Here is an 18,007-nt window from a genome sequence, read left to right as displayed (position 1 = left end):
ATCCAAATATACGAAATATAGAAAAATCAACTGACTTTTTAGTCCATACCTCTTCTGGAAGTTTGAAGTCAATTGTTGTAGATGGAGATATGTTTATCACGTAACACGCGATTTCTACTGCATCTGTCCAAAATGTCCTTGATAGATTCACATTGAGCCTCATAGCCCTGGCTCTCTAAAAAAGGGTCATGTTCATTCTTTCAGCTACTCCGTTTTGTTGTGGGGTACCTGGATTAGTGAAGTGACATTTGATTCCTTGGTCTTTGCAGAAGGCCAAGAAATCACCATCCTTGTATTCCATGCCATTGCAGTTTGTAGACATATCAATCTCCTTCCCGTCTGATTCTCAACTACCAACCAATACTTGAATTTGGAGAAAACTTCAGACTTTCTTCTCATGAAATACACCCATTTCTTCCTTGAATAATCATCAATGGAGGTAATGAAATACTCCATACCGCCCCATGATCTCATTGGCGATGCCCCACCCCCCCCCACACTCACACACACAAAAAAAAAAAAAAAAAAAAACATGTGAGTGAACATAATCAAGTATACCATCACTACTGTGCGTCGCTGTCCTGAATCTGACTCTGCACTGCTTCTCGTATACATAGTATTTGCTAATATCCAACAATTTCAAACTCCCTTAAGCAATTTTTGCTTATGAAGTTCCATCAACCCTCTTTCACTCATATGTTCCAGACGCATATGCCATAACTGTGAATCATCCTCGCTAGCCTCAACTGATGCAGCTCCACCTGTCACAGTATTCCCTACCAGCTTGTACATGTTTCCAAATTTCTCTCCCTTCATTACAACCAGTGCACCCTTCACAATTTTCATAACTCCTGCTGCTGTGCTGTACCGGCAGCCACTAGTATCTAATGCCCCGAGATAAATTAAATTATTCTTTAAATCTGGAACATTTCTTACCTCAGATACAATGTGTACAATTCCATCGTGAATCTTGATTTTTACAGTGCCTATCCCAATAGCCTGCAAGGCAGCATCGTTTCCCATGAGAATCGTTCCTCCATTTTATGGCTTGTACGTATCAAACCAATCCTTGTTCGGACACATATGATAGGAACACCCCGAATCAAGAATCCATGCATTTCAGAAATAGCCCTTATCTGAAGAAACTGATAAGATATCCACTTCAAGTTCGCTGGAACTTTCCATTGCAACACTAGCTTAATTTGTACTTCTTTGTTTCTTCTCTTCCAAATCGTGCTGGCGCTTCTTGCCGTCTCTTCTGATGTGCCCTTTTTTATGGCACCAGTAACATTCAATCATGCTTCCTCTCGATTTGCAGAATTGGCTTTCCCCTCACACAACCCCTACCTAGTAAATTCCTTGGCGTCCCGTTGTGTGAGGGGAAAGCCAAGATTAAACGATGGGACCTAATAATAAATAAAGTGGAAAGACACCTTTCTTCTAGGAAAAGAAACTTAATATGGATGGGGGCCAAAATCACGCTGGTTTTGCCCCGTAGGGTTTGTGTGAGGGGAATGTAGCATAGGGAATTTGTCCTCTGAGCAGCCTAGCAATTCTGCAAATCTATTCCTCTTCGGTAGAAACTATATCCCCATCAGTTTTTTTTTTTTTGAAAAGCGACGAGAAGATATTTATTAGCAATATACGAAGATTACGGAGTGAAGGGACAAAATGTCCCTTAGGGTACATCATATGGTGACCTAGAGGGTCACTCTAGTCCCCTTAAAAAACAAGAAACAATAAACACCAAAAAAAAAAACTATTCCCCCTACCCCCTTCATCTTGCATGCTTCTCACCCCAAAACATTTCCCAATTTGTGATCTTCCCATAAGATCCCTCCAAAAAACTTTTCACACTACCACCAAAACCTTTGCGATCTTCCTCGAAGATGTTGAAAGCAGAAGAGAGTTTCCCATCATCATTACAGTCCAACCACAAAAACCTTAATTACACCCTATCAAAAACTTGATTTTTTACAGGAGAATCAGAACCCACTCTCCTATAAATTCACCGTTAATCAGAACATTTTTCTAGAATCCCTAGAAGAGACTCAAGCTCAAATTCTATCTTGTCTTCTTCTGAAAAGAAAGCAGGAGGGTCCTCGGGGATTATTGCCACGATTCCAGAGGCCTTTTTCTTAGCAATCCTTTGCTCTAACTTCCTGATCCCTACCGCCTTATCCACCTCCCACGTAAAGCTTCTTAATCTCCTCTCATCGGCCATTAATTTGATAAAGAACAGGTGTTTATACAGAGGTGAGTGGGTTTCCTTTACGCTATGTGATCTAGTCAGACGGAAGAACTCCTCCGGCTTCCAATTGGCCTCATCCTTAAAAAGTTTCCATTGCCTGCTAAAGAAAGTCCTTAACAATTTCCTTCGAGGTAGGGTCAAATTTAGAAGCCTTCTCCTCGTTGTAGACCATTGCCTTCACCCTAGTAAGGATTTCCTCCAAATCTGTGACTGTGAGGTTCGTATAGCGTTTCCTTTTCCAGCCAGTGGAGCTGGATGAAGGGGAAAGGGTTGTTTTCTGCTCCATGTTGGTGTAGTTGAAAGACAAAAAAATTCTCCCTTTAAAATCTCACGGGGAAGCCAAGAGGCGCCTTTTTAAAGGGAAGACCGCCTAAGATATCCACTAATATAATCCCACTTGTCCACAGAAATGTGTGTGACAAGGCAAGCATTTAATGCGGTCAAGTTATTTCTATTTTCCTGATAGATCTCCTGGGAAGTGTTGTTACTCCCTATGGCGCCTTTATAATTTCGAAAATTCTAATCATGATTATCGTCCCATTCAGATATGCCGCCGCTTCCAGTTGCCATTTTCAATGATAAAATAAATTCCCAGAAAACCCTTTTCTATCCAGTTGTTTCTCCCTGCATCTTGATTTGTTAAGAACATTTCAGCATTAATAATAATACTAATATTAATATTAAATTCCAGTCCCTGATCAAAACAACCTTTGAGCCAGCTTCCATCATGGTAGGGGCTGGGGGAGCAAGAAGATCAAGTCTCCCCAGGACGATACAAGCCGTGGAGAAGGCCTGAGGGATATTCGGGACAAGGGGAATCCATTCAAACCCTTTTCCTTTCGAAGGGTTTCTTGAAGGGGGCTCTGAGGTAGTTTTCGAAATGTTAAAGAAACTTTTATCTGGGTAGCAGCACCCAAGGTGGGTTTTGAAACTCTTTGTCCGACTCTCTGTTTCCACAATGAAGCAACATTGCGAGGCTTGCAAACCATGGCAGATGGACGCGATCCAGAGGTCCCTTTCTTGGTAATGTCCAGGGTCTTTTTTGGCTTGGTAAGGTCCAAATCCTTTTTTGTCTTGACACCCTTCCCGAAGGCACCGTCGGGAGTTAGAACAGAACCCACAGATTTTCTATCAACCCCCAAGGGTTTCAAAACCCTGGATGCCTTGGGAACACCACCACCCGTTTTCTTTGGGGGGATTTGAATTTTAAACTCGAATGTACGGATCCCAAGGACACATCCGTCTTCCTGCAGGGGCTCCCCCGCTCAGCCGGCAAGCAATTGGCCAGCGCAGGGACCACTAACAACCCTCTATCCTGCTCAAGACCAACAAGTGGGTCAATTGCTGGATCCACGACCGGTGGAAATACTGGAGACACTAGAGACATCGGATTCATCAGATACGAATGTCTGGATTGTTGGGATACATTGTTATTTGAACACAAGTGAGGATTGATGTTTTCTTGGGAAACTTCGATTCCAATGGTGAAGCAATCATCCTGAATCGGGATCTGAATAGAAGGATGAGATAATTTCCCATCAGTTTTGACTTGCTAATTTTTTTTGAAAATTGACAGCTTCATTAATAATCAGGATGAGGACGAGAACCCTTGCGGAGCTGGGGGCGATCTCTTTTAAGAGAGAATAGAGCACCCTTAATTTCTTCTTCAAAAAGGCAGTTCACGCCAATCACTCTCTCTGGAGTTAAGCTAGTCGAAAGAGATACCATCCAGGATTGGAAAACTTGATCCCTTTTGAGAAATAAAAATTCACTTTCTTTAATAATGGCTTCCCTATGATCACATGGTACCATCAATCATCAAATAGAGAATTCTATCGTTCCATTTCCTAGCACAAGCAATCCCGTGAAAGAGAGCTGTGTTTTTTCACCTGCATTTAGCCAATTGGATCTAAATCTTTGTTTCCAAAGAGTGAAGATTTAACTGTCCGTGCTTTATCTAGAGGGAAGATCGAGTTTTATGTGCCCAAAAAGAGTTTGAGTGTTTTGCACCTTAGTTTTGTGTAGGAGCAAGCGATGTCCTTCTGGTAAATAGTGAGTGGAAGTTTGGTCTCTATGCTACGCTTTATTTCCTTTCATTTTTTATTGTGCATTTAGTTATGTGAACATAAACAAAAGCATGACAATGCTACACTTTGATGTAGGCTGAGAAGAGAAATTGAAGAAGAAGAAGAAGAAGAAGAAAGAAGAAGGAGAAAAGAAAAATTAGAAGAATAAGAGAAGAATTTAGGGAGGAGAAGAAGAAATTAGAGAGGAAGAAGCACTCAAAGCTTAACTCAATTCAATTAATCATCAAAAGGTTCCTAATAAGCTGTAACTTAGCCTGTAAATAGGCAATCAAGAGTCCTAAATTAAACAAAGTTACTAAATTAAGAATCCCTAAAAGACTAAACTACCTAAAATCAATAAAGACTAAAATAACCCTAATAACATCAAATATTCCCCCAAAATATCCCAAAGACAATAAAATAACAATAAAAGATCTCTACGGGGCTCCCCTAGGGCGGCCCCACCGAGAATAAACTTGCAAGGGATGTCGATCTCCATCACACTTACTACATCTCTTGTCAAAATAGTCATAACAATATATTGAATAGTGAGTTATGTTTTTTTTTTCTTTCTGCTTGTTTGGTTATCAATGGAAGCATGCTGAAGATCCAGGAATCAAGCATCCATGAGTTCTTTTTTAGATATATCTTGATTGTCTAATTTAAGTTATGCAAATCCAGCTTGTGTTTATATGTAGTGGGTTCTTCTTTTCAGCTTAATATGGACTGGTTTCCACCTACCGAGGCTTCTCACAAACGTTTCACTCTCCGGAAGCTAATTTGTGAACTTTTTGATGAGCATTCCGAGGAAACTCCTCCAGCGAACGGCATTAACCTGCATCATTCTTCCCAAATTCCAGAAAATGATACTGAGATAGAACCTGGTGTCGAACTCCTTTCTGAGCAATGCACTCTCCCCAAGAAGACTAGTCTTGGTAATTCGCTTTGCTCCACTGTTAACAGAGGGATTGAGATGCAACTGTTAGCTATATCATCTCCAGATGGTGTTCAGTATGATAAACAAACACGAGTTGTTCTGCAAAAGCTCTTTGAGCAAGGACCTACAGCAACATCTTGTCATGATGAGCGATACGAACGTTTTCACCAGAACACCCCTTCTCAAAAATCCGATTGTACTTTGTCACCAATAGAGGTATCTAAGAATATCTATTTTCCATTTATTTGTGATACCATATGTAGCCACCCTCATTTCTGGTTGTATTTTGTGTTTCTCAATAGGAAGATTTAGAAACAGGTGAACAGTTCATAAGCTCGCCTTCAGACAGAGGTGGTTATCCGCTGCCAGATGGAATCGCATGTGTGACATCATACTCCGCCAAGGATGTGGCGGTCCTTGAGAGGTCAAAGGAAAACTCGGATGATGATTCCTCATCCGAGTTGTTGGGTTATGAGTCCCCACATTCCGCCGAAATTGGGGTTGATGGGCATCCCCTACCTCTGCAAAGTAGAGATGTTATGAGCTTCAATGAGCACAAAGAAACAGAGAACTTGAGAAACTTGAGATCGGTCTCTCCAGAGATTTGTGAGGCTGCGGCTTCAGGCTCTAGTGAGAGACCAGAGACTGGAATTGTTGATGATTCCGAGGAATCAGATTCTCAGGAAGTGGATGCTATTGGTGAAAGCAAAGAGAGTGGGGAGTCGGTTTCCTCCCGCCAAGAAACTCTTCCTGCCTCTTCTCGTCAAGACATTGAATCAACCGAAAATGACGATTGCACAGGTGATGGTGTGCAATTGATTAGTGTTGTTTCGGAGACGAGATTGAAAAAGCAGGTCAACAAGCGCAGGAAGCTTATGGTGCCAGAAGGAGAAAGAAGACGCACGAGAAGGGTGGGAAGGGAATGCCTTCCTTAAGACTTGGCTGCCCAATTGAGATTACAGCCTTGTGGATTTTAAAGATTGACTTGGTTGGTCGTCGTTGCTGTTTTGTGTATATTCTCGCGGCCGTTCCGGAAGTTGGCTGTGTTGTGCATTTGATAGAACAGTTCGATCAGGTGCTTGCTACTATATTAGCTCTCCTTGGTACTTACTCACTCTCTCACTGTCTTTCGTTTTTCTCATTTATCTCTCTGGTGCTTATGTGAATCTTGTAATATATCATTTCTATAGCTTATACATTTCAGGCGAGATCGAAAGATCGAAATTCTCCGAGTGGGTTGCTGTAGTTTAGACCCGATTAAGGGCTTCCTTGGATATCCGTAAGAATTATTTGTATACAAGGGAAGACATTTCACGGATGGGACCCGATGGGCTGTCGCATGTGAGAGCTGCCATACAGGCTCACTTTTCAGCAGATTTTGTCTTCATTCATGAGGTGGCTGCTCACACATGCAACAGCCCATCCGTGAAATGGCTTTTGTGATGGACACTAGCAAATTATATGATTTATCTTATATGGAAATAATTGTTAAAATTATAATACCGTTAGATCCATCTTTATTTAATAGCGACCCTGTGACCTTAATACCCCATTTGCAAATGTGATTAACTTAAAAAGGGGTATCGAATGATTCTCTTCCTCTCGTTTCCACACAGGATTCTCTTTCTCCACTAACGGGAGAAAGGTGTGCCTACGGAAAGTAGTCTATGTCTTGCACCAGCTTCTGAGAGTTAAAAATTGCAGTCCTATGGAAAGGTGTGCCCTCCCAATAAAACTCACGTTCGAAGTAGCAGAAAGTGCTGGAACAAAAACTATCCGTTGTGTAGGTGGCAACGGTCAATTGAAGAAAATGGCAATGAGACAAATCGTCCAGTGTCATGATTCAAATCACTATAGATGAAGTGGGACGAATGACAGGTGGCATTCGCTGTTCTTCCTAACATTATCTCGCTTAAAGCCAATGTCCATTTTCATCAGGGGCATCTCTCCCTCCCCCTCTCTCTCCCTGTACATTTTCACCATTGTGTAATGATTGGGTCTGTAGTCTTATGGGTCCTCACAGCTCATTATTTAGTCCCATTTTTTGGAAGAGCTTTTAACAGAACATCACATAGAGTATTGCCTATTTTTGAAAAGCCACACTGTTGGTTTGGAATTATCAAAAGACTACCTACTATTTGTAGGTATTTGTCAAAAGACCACCTACTCCCGGTGAATTGACAAAGATAACTTTCTCCAAACTTCAGTTTTAATCATACATTTAGGCCATATCCGGCAGCCAGGAAAAAAAAAAAAAATTTCCATGATAAATTAGTGTCTTCAAGTGGTGAGAGTGTTAGGGCAGGTGGGAGGAGAGAGATTTGAGAGTGCACGAGGATGAGAAGTGACTAAAAGTCAGAAAAAAAAATAAAATTGATCTTATTTTGAGTAGAGTTTTTTGTTTCCTAATTTCTTACCAATTGGAGACACTAGTTGCCTAATTTTTAACCACTTCACCCACCCTACGCCTCTCATCACTTGGAGATACTACTTTATCATGAAAAAAAATCACGGTAGCCAAACGTGCCCTTAGGCTACTACTACCCGCACACCTTATGTTTGATAACGGATGACTTGCCATGTTTAACAATTTAATTGGCTTATGAGAGCTTTTTGGGAATTTTAATAAACTTTGACATCTGGTTAAAAGAAGTAAAAATAGGCGAGCTTCTCACATTATCAAACCACAGTTCTGTCCCCTTCTGTATTCATACAATAGTTAAGATTATTACTTTATTTGAATTTATAAAAAGGCAGGTATTATTTAAAACTCACTTATGTTCGAAGTGAGGGTATTCTCATCAGTTCAGTGATAGCAGGAGTCATTTTACATATACCCACAAACACTAGGTAGTCTTCTGATAATTCCAAAATCACTAGTAGATTTTTAAGAATAAGGGTAATGGGCCTTGATCCGTTAAAAAAAAAACCTTTCTAGATGGGTCTTGACCCGTTAACATCATGTGCCCTCCAATTTGGATTTTGGCCCATCAGACAAAGTGTCTTACTTGGGTATCTCGTGAATGACCAATCTTTTGGACTGCACTGGCTAAAAGATGGGCCCAGTTGTTGGCCCGTCTACATCAAACCAGTTGTCAGATAGATAGCCTAACGGCCCTAACCTGATCCAATTTACTTGTAATCGGATCCTATCATAATTCGGGTTATTCAACAACAAAAACTCCAAATCAATGGACATGAGGAATACCCACATGGCCACATGGGTGATGGGTGATTCTTTAGCCTATAAAATGGACGGTCCAGATCAATCAAAGGTGGGACCCGACCCACTCATTGTATTACATTGCATCTCCAATTAGAGATTAGCAACTAATTCCCAACTAGTCTAGTGTCGGTGCCACGAGAGCATTAAAGAGCAATAAGGAGGGTACAAAAATGATATCTACACTCCCTATCGTTTGTTTTTTCTGCTCACCAGTCACTTCATTCATTGTCCTTCCTTTTCCCTAAACAAGACGCCATTATAACACATCATTCTGCTACTAAATAAGACGTACATGCAGATGTCCAATACTGGTGAAGGAGAAATGGCCATTCCATGAAATCTAGGGTTAGGGTTTCAAGCAACAAAACGAATTCTAGACCTGATTATCAGAATATGAAGAACTACTACCAAAATCAATCTCAGAAAGGAGCACTCGCCGCACTTTTGGTGCTTTTGCTTCCTATTTTCTGCCCTAATTTGTTCAAACCCTTGGGTCATGCTTCGCCTTCGATCTTCTCGGTACTATTTTTACTCTTTATCTTTTTTTTTCCCTCTCTCTAATCGAATCACGTATGTCTCTTGTTTTGTTCTTTTTTTCTATTTCTTGAAATGTTTTGCTGCTTGATTGTATCTAATTTTGTGAGGATTTTGAGTTTCGATGAGGAGATGTTAGGGTTTGAATTTTTTTAATTTTTATAAATTTGGGGAGTTGTGATTTTCTATTGATTTTTTTCATGAAATGAGGAATGTCGGTTGAAGCTCGTGTCCACCACGGCGCACGTTAGAGTGGCACATTTAGGGAAATGGAAGGTGTAGAAATGCTAGAATTTTATGAATAAAAAATGAGTGGCACTGAGTCGGCTGAATACACAGCAGCTGAGTCATGGACCCCTTGACTCAGGACATGGGCGAGTCGACCTGGTTGACTCGGTGAATCGGAATTTCTTTCGCTGGCTTAATGAATAGTTTCAAAAATATAGGGAAAAAAAAGAAAAAGAAAATGTGGGTATGCCTCCAAGTGGATGTTGGTCAAACTTGGGGATGCTTGTCAAAATGCGGCCAAAGAAAATCCTAGTCGACTCAGCATGATGTGGTTGGGTGCTCGGTTGCCGTGGCTAAGTACTCGGTTGACATGCTCATGACTTAAGACATTCAAAGGAGTTTTGATTGACTTTATAGGGGAGTTTTGATTGATTTTATAGGACTGAAAGTGTCTTCGTCTTAGGGGGAGGGGCAGGGTCCGTCCGTTCAGGCTTGATTGGCTTGAAGGATTCAGATGAAGCCAATCATGTGCTCTTCCTACCTGTCTTCAAATATTCCATACCAAAAGTTCAAAGCGTGCATTTGGGTCGCAGCCAAATACGAGGTGTCCGACATGGCAACCCTTAAAACTTCAGAAATGGGGAAATACCTGTATACGCGTACATATGAATTTACTTGTTACTAATTAGAATTTGTAACAAGATAAATGTAGTATTGTTTAATGTATTAACAAATCCTTAGGTTAAGCAACTACAAGTCTAAAACAAACATGAGATAATAAGATAACAGAACATTCGTCAGAGTGCACCTGGTAGTTCTTCTGCATTTGCGTATGCGTACTTCTTATGCATGCGTACATTTTTATGAATGAATTTGTTAGCATTCAAATGCAAATTTGGATTTTATTTAGTCTTTTTAAATTTCTATCTAAACAATGCAATGTCATTTTGTAGGAATGGAATGCTCCTAAACCTAGGCATCTGCCACTACTAAAGGGTGCTTTACAACACCAACCAGTGAGTATTGATTAAGTTGTTTATTTTTCTCCCCTCTGACATTTTAATTTGCAATGCACTTAATGTCTTGTGTTTTACATGTTTCCCTTCAGTCGGATGGACAGCAGTCTGATCTCTGGTCTCCCTTGCATAGCCAAGGATGGAAACCATGTCTTGAGTCCCCGAATGCCCCTGGTCAGTGCTAGACAATGGTGAAAGATATTCGATTAGTTACTTTTTTTTTGAGAGAATTTGCATTAGAAAGAAAAGTTCATGAATTTTAGGAAGTAACATAGGAATAAAGATCAGGTTGTGTTGATGATTTCTAATTTAACTCTTCTTTTTTCTTTCTTTAATAGTGTTGCCTAGGGAATCAGAGGGATATATCCAGGTATTTCTTGATGGAGGGTTGAACCAACAAAGAATGGGGGTAGGTAATTTACATTTGTCAATAGGGTTTTTTTTATGTTTCTTTTTTACTTGAAGAGAAATATGCAACCTTCAAGCTGCCAAACTTTTTCTTTGTCTGCATGGACTTTGACACTCATTCATTTACACGTTTTATTTAAAGATATGTGATGCAGTTGCTGTCGCTAAGATTTTGAATGCAACGCTTGTGATCCCTCATTTTGAAGTGAATCCAGTTTGGCAAGATTCAAGGTACTTCTGGCATATGCCATCTTTACTTGTTCTAGTCCAGCATGGATAAAAAATGGGTTTGTGTTTACTTTGAACGAAATTAATAGTGAAGCTACATATTCTTTTTGCAGTTCATTTGCGGAGATCTTTGACGTGGATCACTTCATTAATGTGCTGAAGGATGAAGTTTCTGTAGTTAAAGATTTGCCAAAAGAATATTCATGGAGCACGAGAGAGTATTATGCTACAGCTATTCGCGCTACAAGAGTTAAAACGGCACCTGTTCATGCTTCAGCAAATTGGTATCTGGAAAATGTCTTGCCTGTATTGCAGAGGTTAGTAGAAAGATGAATCTTACTTTGGTTTACACTTACAATTCAGCTTATCGGCTGGTAATTGGACTTCGATTCCAAAGCCAGCATGACATGATTGTATTTTCCAATCCCCAATCTATTAGGCCCTGTTCGTTTAAGATAATGTCAACTGATTGTGAGTGCCAAACCAATTACTGGACTTAAAATTATGTTTAAATTTGAGTCTAATAATCGCTTTAGCACTCACAATTGGTTTTCATAATCTTAAACGAACAGGGCCTTACTGATGATATGATTAAGGTTAAACATTGTTCATATGAAAACTATGCTGTTAGTTAGCTGTATTCTGGCTATTGCACTCTTCTAAATATTTGAACTGCATTGGCAATTTGATTCTCACATTTGTTTGGAGTGAAGTACCATAAAATTGTATTGCTAATCTATAGCCTCATCTTTGATAAAGGATAATCTCAAGAATATAGTCCCTCAATGAGGCCCACGTAATCACGCTGAAGGGGTCTCGCTTTAGAATTGTAGCCCCCGATGTAGATGAAGAAAATACCTGCCATTTGCCACTGCTCTAATTTATGTCCTATTAGATTTATTTTTTTTTGATGTGACTACCGGTTCCAAAACATTATTTTAAGTTTTTCTTTGCACTTTCTAATATCGTCAATTCGTCATTAATGCATGAACGTTTCTACTTGAACTTTAAACAAGATTGAGCTTCATGGACCCAACCTAAACCTTTGTGAAATTATCATAAGCTCTGCTTTGCACTTCAAATGTCAAACCTTTGGCCAACAACCTCCAATCTTGTTTAACTTGAATTTCTTGGTTTTCTTTTCTTTTTTTTTAAATTTTTTTGAATGATAATTTCTTGATTACCTTTTGTAATATTATTCTTCGAGTAATACAATTTTGTATCCTTTCTTTGATCTTCTCTTTTGAAGTAGTCTCAACTATAGTTGCCAGAGTTGGAAGCAAATGTGAGAAAAATGAGAAAAAAGAGTGCTCTAGAAAAAAGAGAAATTATGGGAAGCACCAAGGCATGGATTGAGAAAGCAAAGAGAAAGTGGATTGGAAAAGCGAAGAGAAGACGGGGGGGAAATGTTATGGGAATTGAATATGAGGCATGTAGGAAGTGTAAAAAATGTTTATATGAAGAGACGGGGTGACGATAGTTTACAAAGGGAGGGAAGATGCCGGTTAGGGTACAAGTTAAGGAGGACTTCATGGTTAATCAAGCTTACAAGTTTTAGGGATTTAGTCTTAACAATTTTGGCTTTTTAGTTGTTTAGGTTTAATGTAAACCCTATTCTATAATTACTCGTGGCATTAGGATAAGTTTCTGAAGAAAAAATTGTGTAAGGTTTATTTCGAACTTAAAATGAGCTTTTTAAAGTTTTAAATACACTCCTTTAGAATGAATGTTGGAGTATTTCTGGTTTTAAGAACACTACTTTTCCATTTCCAAAAGGCGACAAACAGTTGTTTAGGGAAAAAAAATCCCTTAAACAGGATGTGAACTCTTAATTAAGGAGAAACTTCATTAAGGAGAAACATGACTGGAGCGCACTTCCATTAAATTTTGGAAGAAGCAAGATTCAAACAGTTCTAGGGTGGTTCCAGTAACTATGATCTTCCTTTCAAAGTTCCCACATCATCCAAAGGAAAGATCCTCCAAAATATGGGTCCCCTAGTATCAGCAACCATCCCTCTACAAAATCTCCACTGCCTTAGCATGGATGATTCACCAGATGCCAAAAAGATTTACAAAGTGGGAACCCCCCTCTATATAGCAAGAAATGAATAAAACAATAATCCACATTCAGTGCTTCCCTATGCATCATGCACATGTTTGCTTTCTGAAGCCCCTATTTTGTAGATGATTTCTAGCCAATAGTGTCCCATCCTCCTTTCCAATCAACTTATGAAGCTATAACAGAGATTGGCATCCTCTGGTCGGTTTCTTGCATTTAAACCTCGAAGTACCTGCATTGTGGAAGGATATGTTACTGCCATCTTGACTTCATTGAAGTTGCATACATACCTAAGTAATACTTGTAATTTTTTTAAGATAGAATTTGCATCTGTATATAATCAATCCCATAATGTCAAACATTTTTGGGTAATTGCTTCTGGCCTGTGGATCAAATCAAATATTTATTTTTCCATACAAATATTGTTTGTCAATGTGGGTGTCTTTAATTGGTCCAGTTATGGGATTGCCGCTATTGCCCCTTTCTCACACCGTCTAGCTTTTGACAACTTGGCAATGGATATTCAACGCCTTCGTTGTAAAGTCAACTTTCAAGCATTGGTTTTTGTTCCCCATATCAATGCTTTAGGGGAAGCACTTGTCAGACGCCTGAAGTATCCATCTAGCAGAAGCAAAGGCATGGATACAAATTACCTTCAAGAAAGAACAGATGAAATGCTCAGTCAGGGGACTGGAAAATTTGTTGTGCTACACCTTCGGTTTGACAAGGTATTGCCCAAAGTTCTGTTTGTAATACTTTACCAAACCATTTTTTGCTTTGCTGTTTTTAGTTTCTTTCCAACACACCGTTATGCTGAAGCATGAAGCAACAATTTCCAAATGTTTCCGACACACCCATGCATTTTGCTCACATTCTATGTTGTTACAATGCCAATGATCAATTCGCAATGTCCGTATGGTTATTACTTTTGAGTTTGACTTCAAGTTACAACTAACATAACTGGGTATTGTTTGTTATTAGAACATAACTGTGTGTTGTCAGGAAGGTAAGGTTTATACTGGGATGTTTACTTAAATTTACAATATTGCTTAGTCTTTATATATTACTTCGTATTAAATCAATAGTATGTTTACTTACATTTACATTATTGATTAGTCTTTATATATGATTGTGTATGAAAACAATTTGAGGTAGAAGTTTATTTCTTACACAATTTTGGTATGTAATTGTGCAATTCTCCAAACATGTTCAGATCATTACAAAATACTAATGTTGGTATTTTACGGGAGATGCTATTAGTGCATGGAAATATCACTAGTGCTCTGGAAGGATACCCGTCTAGTGGTGTAGCTGTCTTCTGTTGATCCTTGAGCATGGTATTGCACCGGTTTGATTGATAAGGCGATGCTCAATGTTCAACTAAGATGTGAAAATAGTCTGCCAACTTGCAGCAGCTAAATGTCACTAGAAATTTGTATTTCAGTGACAACCTCCAGGAAGCACCAAACTAAGCTTTGTGATAAATTTCCAGTTTATATGGTCGAATTTTGGCACATCAACTTTGATGCAATGCTATTTTCCCTTTTGACCTTTAGAACAAGGCACCGAAAACAAAACTTCCTACCTCACCTTTGGTTGTGAAACCAAGTTATACATGTGTATTCTGTTCAATGACTCCAACCTGTCTAAGTGAGTGCGGCAGGGAAAGAAATTGACCTGAAGCAGTCTTAATTGAATTTGGCAAGTTTTGTAATTGATTTCAATGTTTTCAAGAACATTGGTGGCAAATGGAACTGGCATCAACTGTGGTTCTAGAAATTTGGACCTATGAGTATAGCGATGTGGTCGTTCTGAGCAAAACACGAGATTCCTCTTTTGTCTTATTTATAAATTCATTTGACTTTGCGAACGGTTGTGCCCCACCCATTTATCTTAAACCTGACATGTGTGCAGGATATGGCTGCTCATTCAGCCTGTGATTTTGGCGGGGGCAAAGCTGAAAAACTAGCTCTGGCAAAATACCGTCAAGTGCTTTGGCAAGGGAGGGTTTTGAACTCTCAGTTCACTGACGAGGAGTTGAGAAATCAGGGTCGTTGCCCATTGACCCCAGAAGAAATCGGATTACTGCTGGCAGCTTTCGGCTTCGACAACAGCACCCGTCTCTATCTTGCCTCTCACAAGGTTTCCCCTTTCTGTCCTTTCCATAACCAGGGAAAGTCATTGCATTTTGAGTTTCAGAGTTGGAAACTTAGAATTCCAAATGGCTTTGTTTTTCAGGTCTATGGTGGGGGAGCAAGGATCTCAACTTTAAGGAAGTTGTTTCCATTAATGGAAGACAAGAAGAGCCTAGCTTCCGAGCAGGAACGGGCAAAGATCGAAGGAAAGGCTTCTCTATTAGCTGCACTAGATTACTATGTGGCCATGCATAGCGATGTGTTTATATCTGCTTCCCCAGGCAACATGCACAATGCATTGGTAATACTTAGTTTTCTTAAAACGCGATTATATCTTACTTTTTTAGCATAGAAATCAGAAACATTCAGCGAGAATTTCTGCCTAAACAGGTGGGGCACCGAACGTTCGAGAACACGAAGACTATACGACCAAATATGGCATTGTTGGGACAGCTTTTCCTGAACAAAAGCATGGGTTGGTCGGAGTTTCAGGAAGCGGTTCGCGAGGGGCACAAAAATCGGCAAGGGCAGATCAGATTGAGGAAAGCAAAGCAATCTATTTATACATATCCAGCTTCAGATTGCATGTGTCAGGTATGAAATTTTTTAGAAAATGCACTTGTGTACAACTTCTATGTTCTGTGATGGTTTGCCACGCTTATATTATGCTTGTAAAACTGAAAATAATCGAAGGATCCGATTTGGATGATTCTTCTTGCTAATCTTGTCGTCATTGGGCACCTGACTCTGAGTGAAAAATCATGCGAGGGCATTTGGGTCATTTCCCACAACGAGATTTTCAGTCCTGTGGGGGGTATAAAGGGGCCTGCATGTGAAGCCAAGACCATTGATCTTGTAGAAGATGATACATGAGTAAGATAAAGGACTACAATGGCATTTGGTTTTCTTGGTGGAACCTAAACAAGGCTCTATTGGATAGGGGCCTAGAATTATGTAATCAGGATGCTCTCAATGGCATCTGGTTTGGACTTAGGTCCAAGTCCAATGGCAAATGGACATTCACAAGATTGATGCATGCAAAGAGACTTTTTATAGACGCCTTTTTGTCAAGCTTGATGAAGGGTCTAGAATCATCTGATGAGAGTGGGACCGCCAAAATGTGAGCCAGAAGAAATAAGGTGGGGCAACAGTCCTAACTTGTGATATTTCACAAGAATTTGGAAAGGAAAATTAGTTAATCAAATTACATTTTACCTTTAAGAGGGGTTAGGGACTCATCAATTCGATTGATTTTTCATAAAATCCATCGTGTAAGGTTGTCTTTATCAATTTAGATTTAGGGTTCGTTTGGATAACTGGGTTTTACATTCCAGAATTTTAAAATCTAGGTTTTAATTTAAAAATAGTGTTTGGATAGCTAAACTAAAACTCCTGGACTTTTTAAACCCTCAACCTGAATTTTCAAAAGAAATAAGGGCCCTTTTGGATACCTCCCATTTTGTATTTGGATTTGGATTTGGGTTTTGAATACAAATTGAATAGATCCGGCAGCTCATGCAGAGGGAGACAGAGAGGGGAGAGGTTGAGGAGCAAAGTGGGTGAAGGAAACTGCCAGAGTGGATTTCCAATTTCTTATTTCTACAGCAAATTTAGAAATCCGATTTTTTTTCACTTTCATCTGCTGAATTAGAAATCCAAGAATTTGATCAAATTACAAAGCAAAAAGGGCTGTCAAATGTGAGAAATCCAAATCAAAATCTTCTCGGCATCCAAACGGGCCCTAACGTATGTTTTATTCCCTATTAGAAAGAGTATTTATATATGGGGTATGTTCCAATGGACTAAACTTCCCTATCTACTACTACTACCCATGGAATTCTAAATGTAATGGGGTTGTAATGAACGTCCTTTATCTTTTAAATCCATTTTTAACTAATCCTCACGTCCATTTTAGGTATGCTTCCTAAAACTCTCTCCTCTCATGCCGATATGCCATATATAAGAACCGCCATAATCCCAAAAATTTAGGGAATACTTTCTATTCCACTTCCACCTCTAACTAGAATTCAATTTCACAATCAAAATTTCATTCCTACTCAAAATCTTCTCCTAATAGTAATAATAGCTATAAGATAACTCCTAAAGACTTAAAATTTAGGAAGGCAACTTCGGATTCACGTTGTAACCCAAATTGAATCTATTAGTCCTCAATTAACAACTAATCCTAAAATATGTTCCTCATCCAACGGTCCAAGTTAGTCAAATCTAATCCCAAAGTCCTTTCAAATCCTCATACTATCTATTGGTGGCCAACACAAGAATGAACTAATTCCATTCTATTACACTGCTTATTACTTATTATTTCCCTCCATATGTTAAGCCAATTATAACCAAAATGACTCTTATACGTTCGGCCAAGCAACCATGAAAGGAACCTGGTCCGCCTATGCCACTTAAATTATACTTCTTAATTAGAGAATCAAGAAGTAAAATAAACAAAAATCTAATCCAAACTTCCAAATAAATTCTCTCTTTTCCATATGTCCAACCAAGGTGAATCCCTTGTTTTTTTTGTTTTTTTGTTTTTCATAAAGAAACCCATTTCAAAGAAGAAGTTACAAGCGCATTGGGACTGGGTGTTACAAGTTCCTCTATAGATCGGAGGGCTAGGATCATAATATGGAAATGACTTTTGGGGCCCAACCTATTTATGTTGTGTTCCATCACATGAACGGTATGTGGTCCATACAGTACTTTTTGAAAAATACTGGACTATAAAATCTCGGAAATTACAATACCTAGTTTGGGTTTCTCGGGGAAAGTCCCCAGTAAAGAAAGTTTCCTTGTTTCCACGAGGTTTTAATTTTCCAACGTTTCCATCTAAACATCTAGTGGTGGAGAGCAGAGAAGGAGAAACGAAAAGAGACTTAGGAAGGTAAAAAAAAAGGCCTAGGGGAA

At 39.3% G+C, this 18,007-nt stretch overlaps 2 protein-coding genes across 3 annotated transcripts in view; both read left to right on the top strand.

Annotated features, from left to right (window-relative positions):
* LOC143876285 (putative ubiquitin-like-specific protease 2B) overlaps window positions 1–6,462 on the top strand; it is a 39,460-nt gene extending 32,998 nt beyond the window's left edge. For both annotated transcript variants that reach the window (XM_077378022.1, XM_077378023.1), the window contains 2 exons: window positions 5,033–5,470; window positions 5,557–6,462. In XM_077378022.1, the coding sequence (XP_077234137.1) occupies window positions 5,033–5,470; window positions 5,557–6,189 (1,071 nt within the window). In that variant the 3' untranslated portion in view covers window positions 6,190–6,462. The remainder of the gene's footprint in view (window positions 1–5,032; window positions 5,471–5,556) is intronic.
* A 2,261-nt stretch (window positions 6,463–8,723) lies between these two features.
* Window positions 8,724–15,810, top strand: LOC143876284 (O-fucosyltransferase 31-like). Its single transcript, XM_077378021.1, has 10 exons — window positions 8,724–8,999; window positions 10,196–10,258; window positions 10,351–10,432; window positions 10,597–10,667; window positions 10,809–10,897; window positions 11,008–11,211; window positions 13,411–13,681; window positions 14,868–15,095; window positions 15,192–15,389; window positions 15,479–15,810. Exons 1-10 carry the CDS (start codon window positions 8,814–8,816, stop codon window positions 15,686–15,688), a joined length of 1,602 nt encoding a protein of 533 aa, XP_077234136.1. The 5' UTR covers window positions 8,724–8,813; the 3' UTR covers window positions 15,689–15,810.
* The last annotated feature ends 2,197 nt before the right edge of the window (window positions 15,811–18,007 follow it).

The sequence above is a fragment of the Tasmannia lanceolata genome, unplaced genomic scaffold (genome assembly GCF_043159265.1).
Source record: "Tasmannia lanceolata isolate RefF3 unplaced genomic scaffold, GAP_Taslan_0.1 ptg000004l, whole genome shotgun sequence".
Taxonomy (NCBI): domain Eukaryota; kingdom Viridiplantae; phylum Streptophyta; class Magnoliopsida; order Canellales; family Winteraceae; genus Tasmannia; species Tasmannia lanceolata.
Note: the sequence above shows the minus strand (reverse complement) of the source record. Positions and strands in the feature narration are given on the sequence as shown.

What these genes read in the sequence shown, in the direction of transcription:
- LOC143876284 (XM_077378021.1), top strand. Translation starts at nt 8,814, where the DNA reads ATGAAATCTAGGGTTAGGGTTTCAAGCAACAAAACGAATTCTAGACCT. An exon ending in GTGCTTTACAACACCAACCA is followed by an intron (nt 10,259 to 10,350) that starts GTGAGTATTGAT and finishes GTTTCCCTTCAG; the next exon opens with TCGGATGGACAGCAGTCTGA. An exon ending in GTCTTGCCTGTATTGCAGAG is followed by an intron (nt 11,212 to 13,410) that starts GTTAGTAGAAAG and finishes TAATTGGTCCAG; the next exon opens with TTATGGGATTGCCGCTATTG.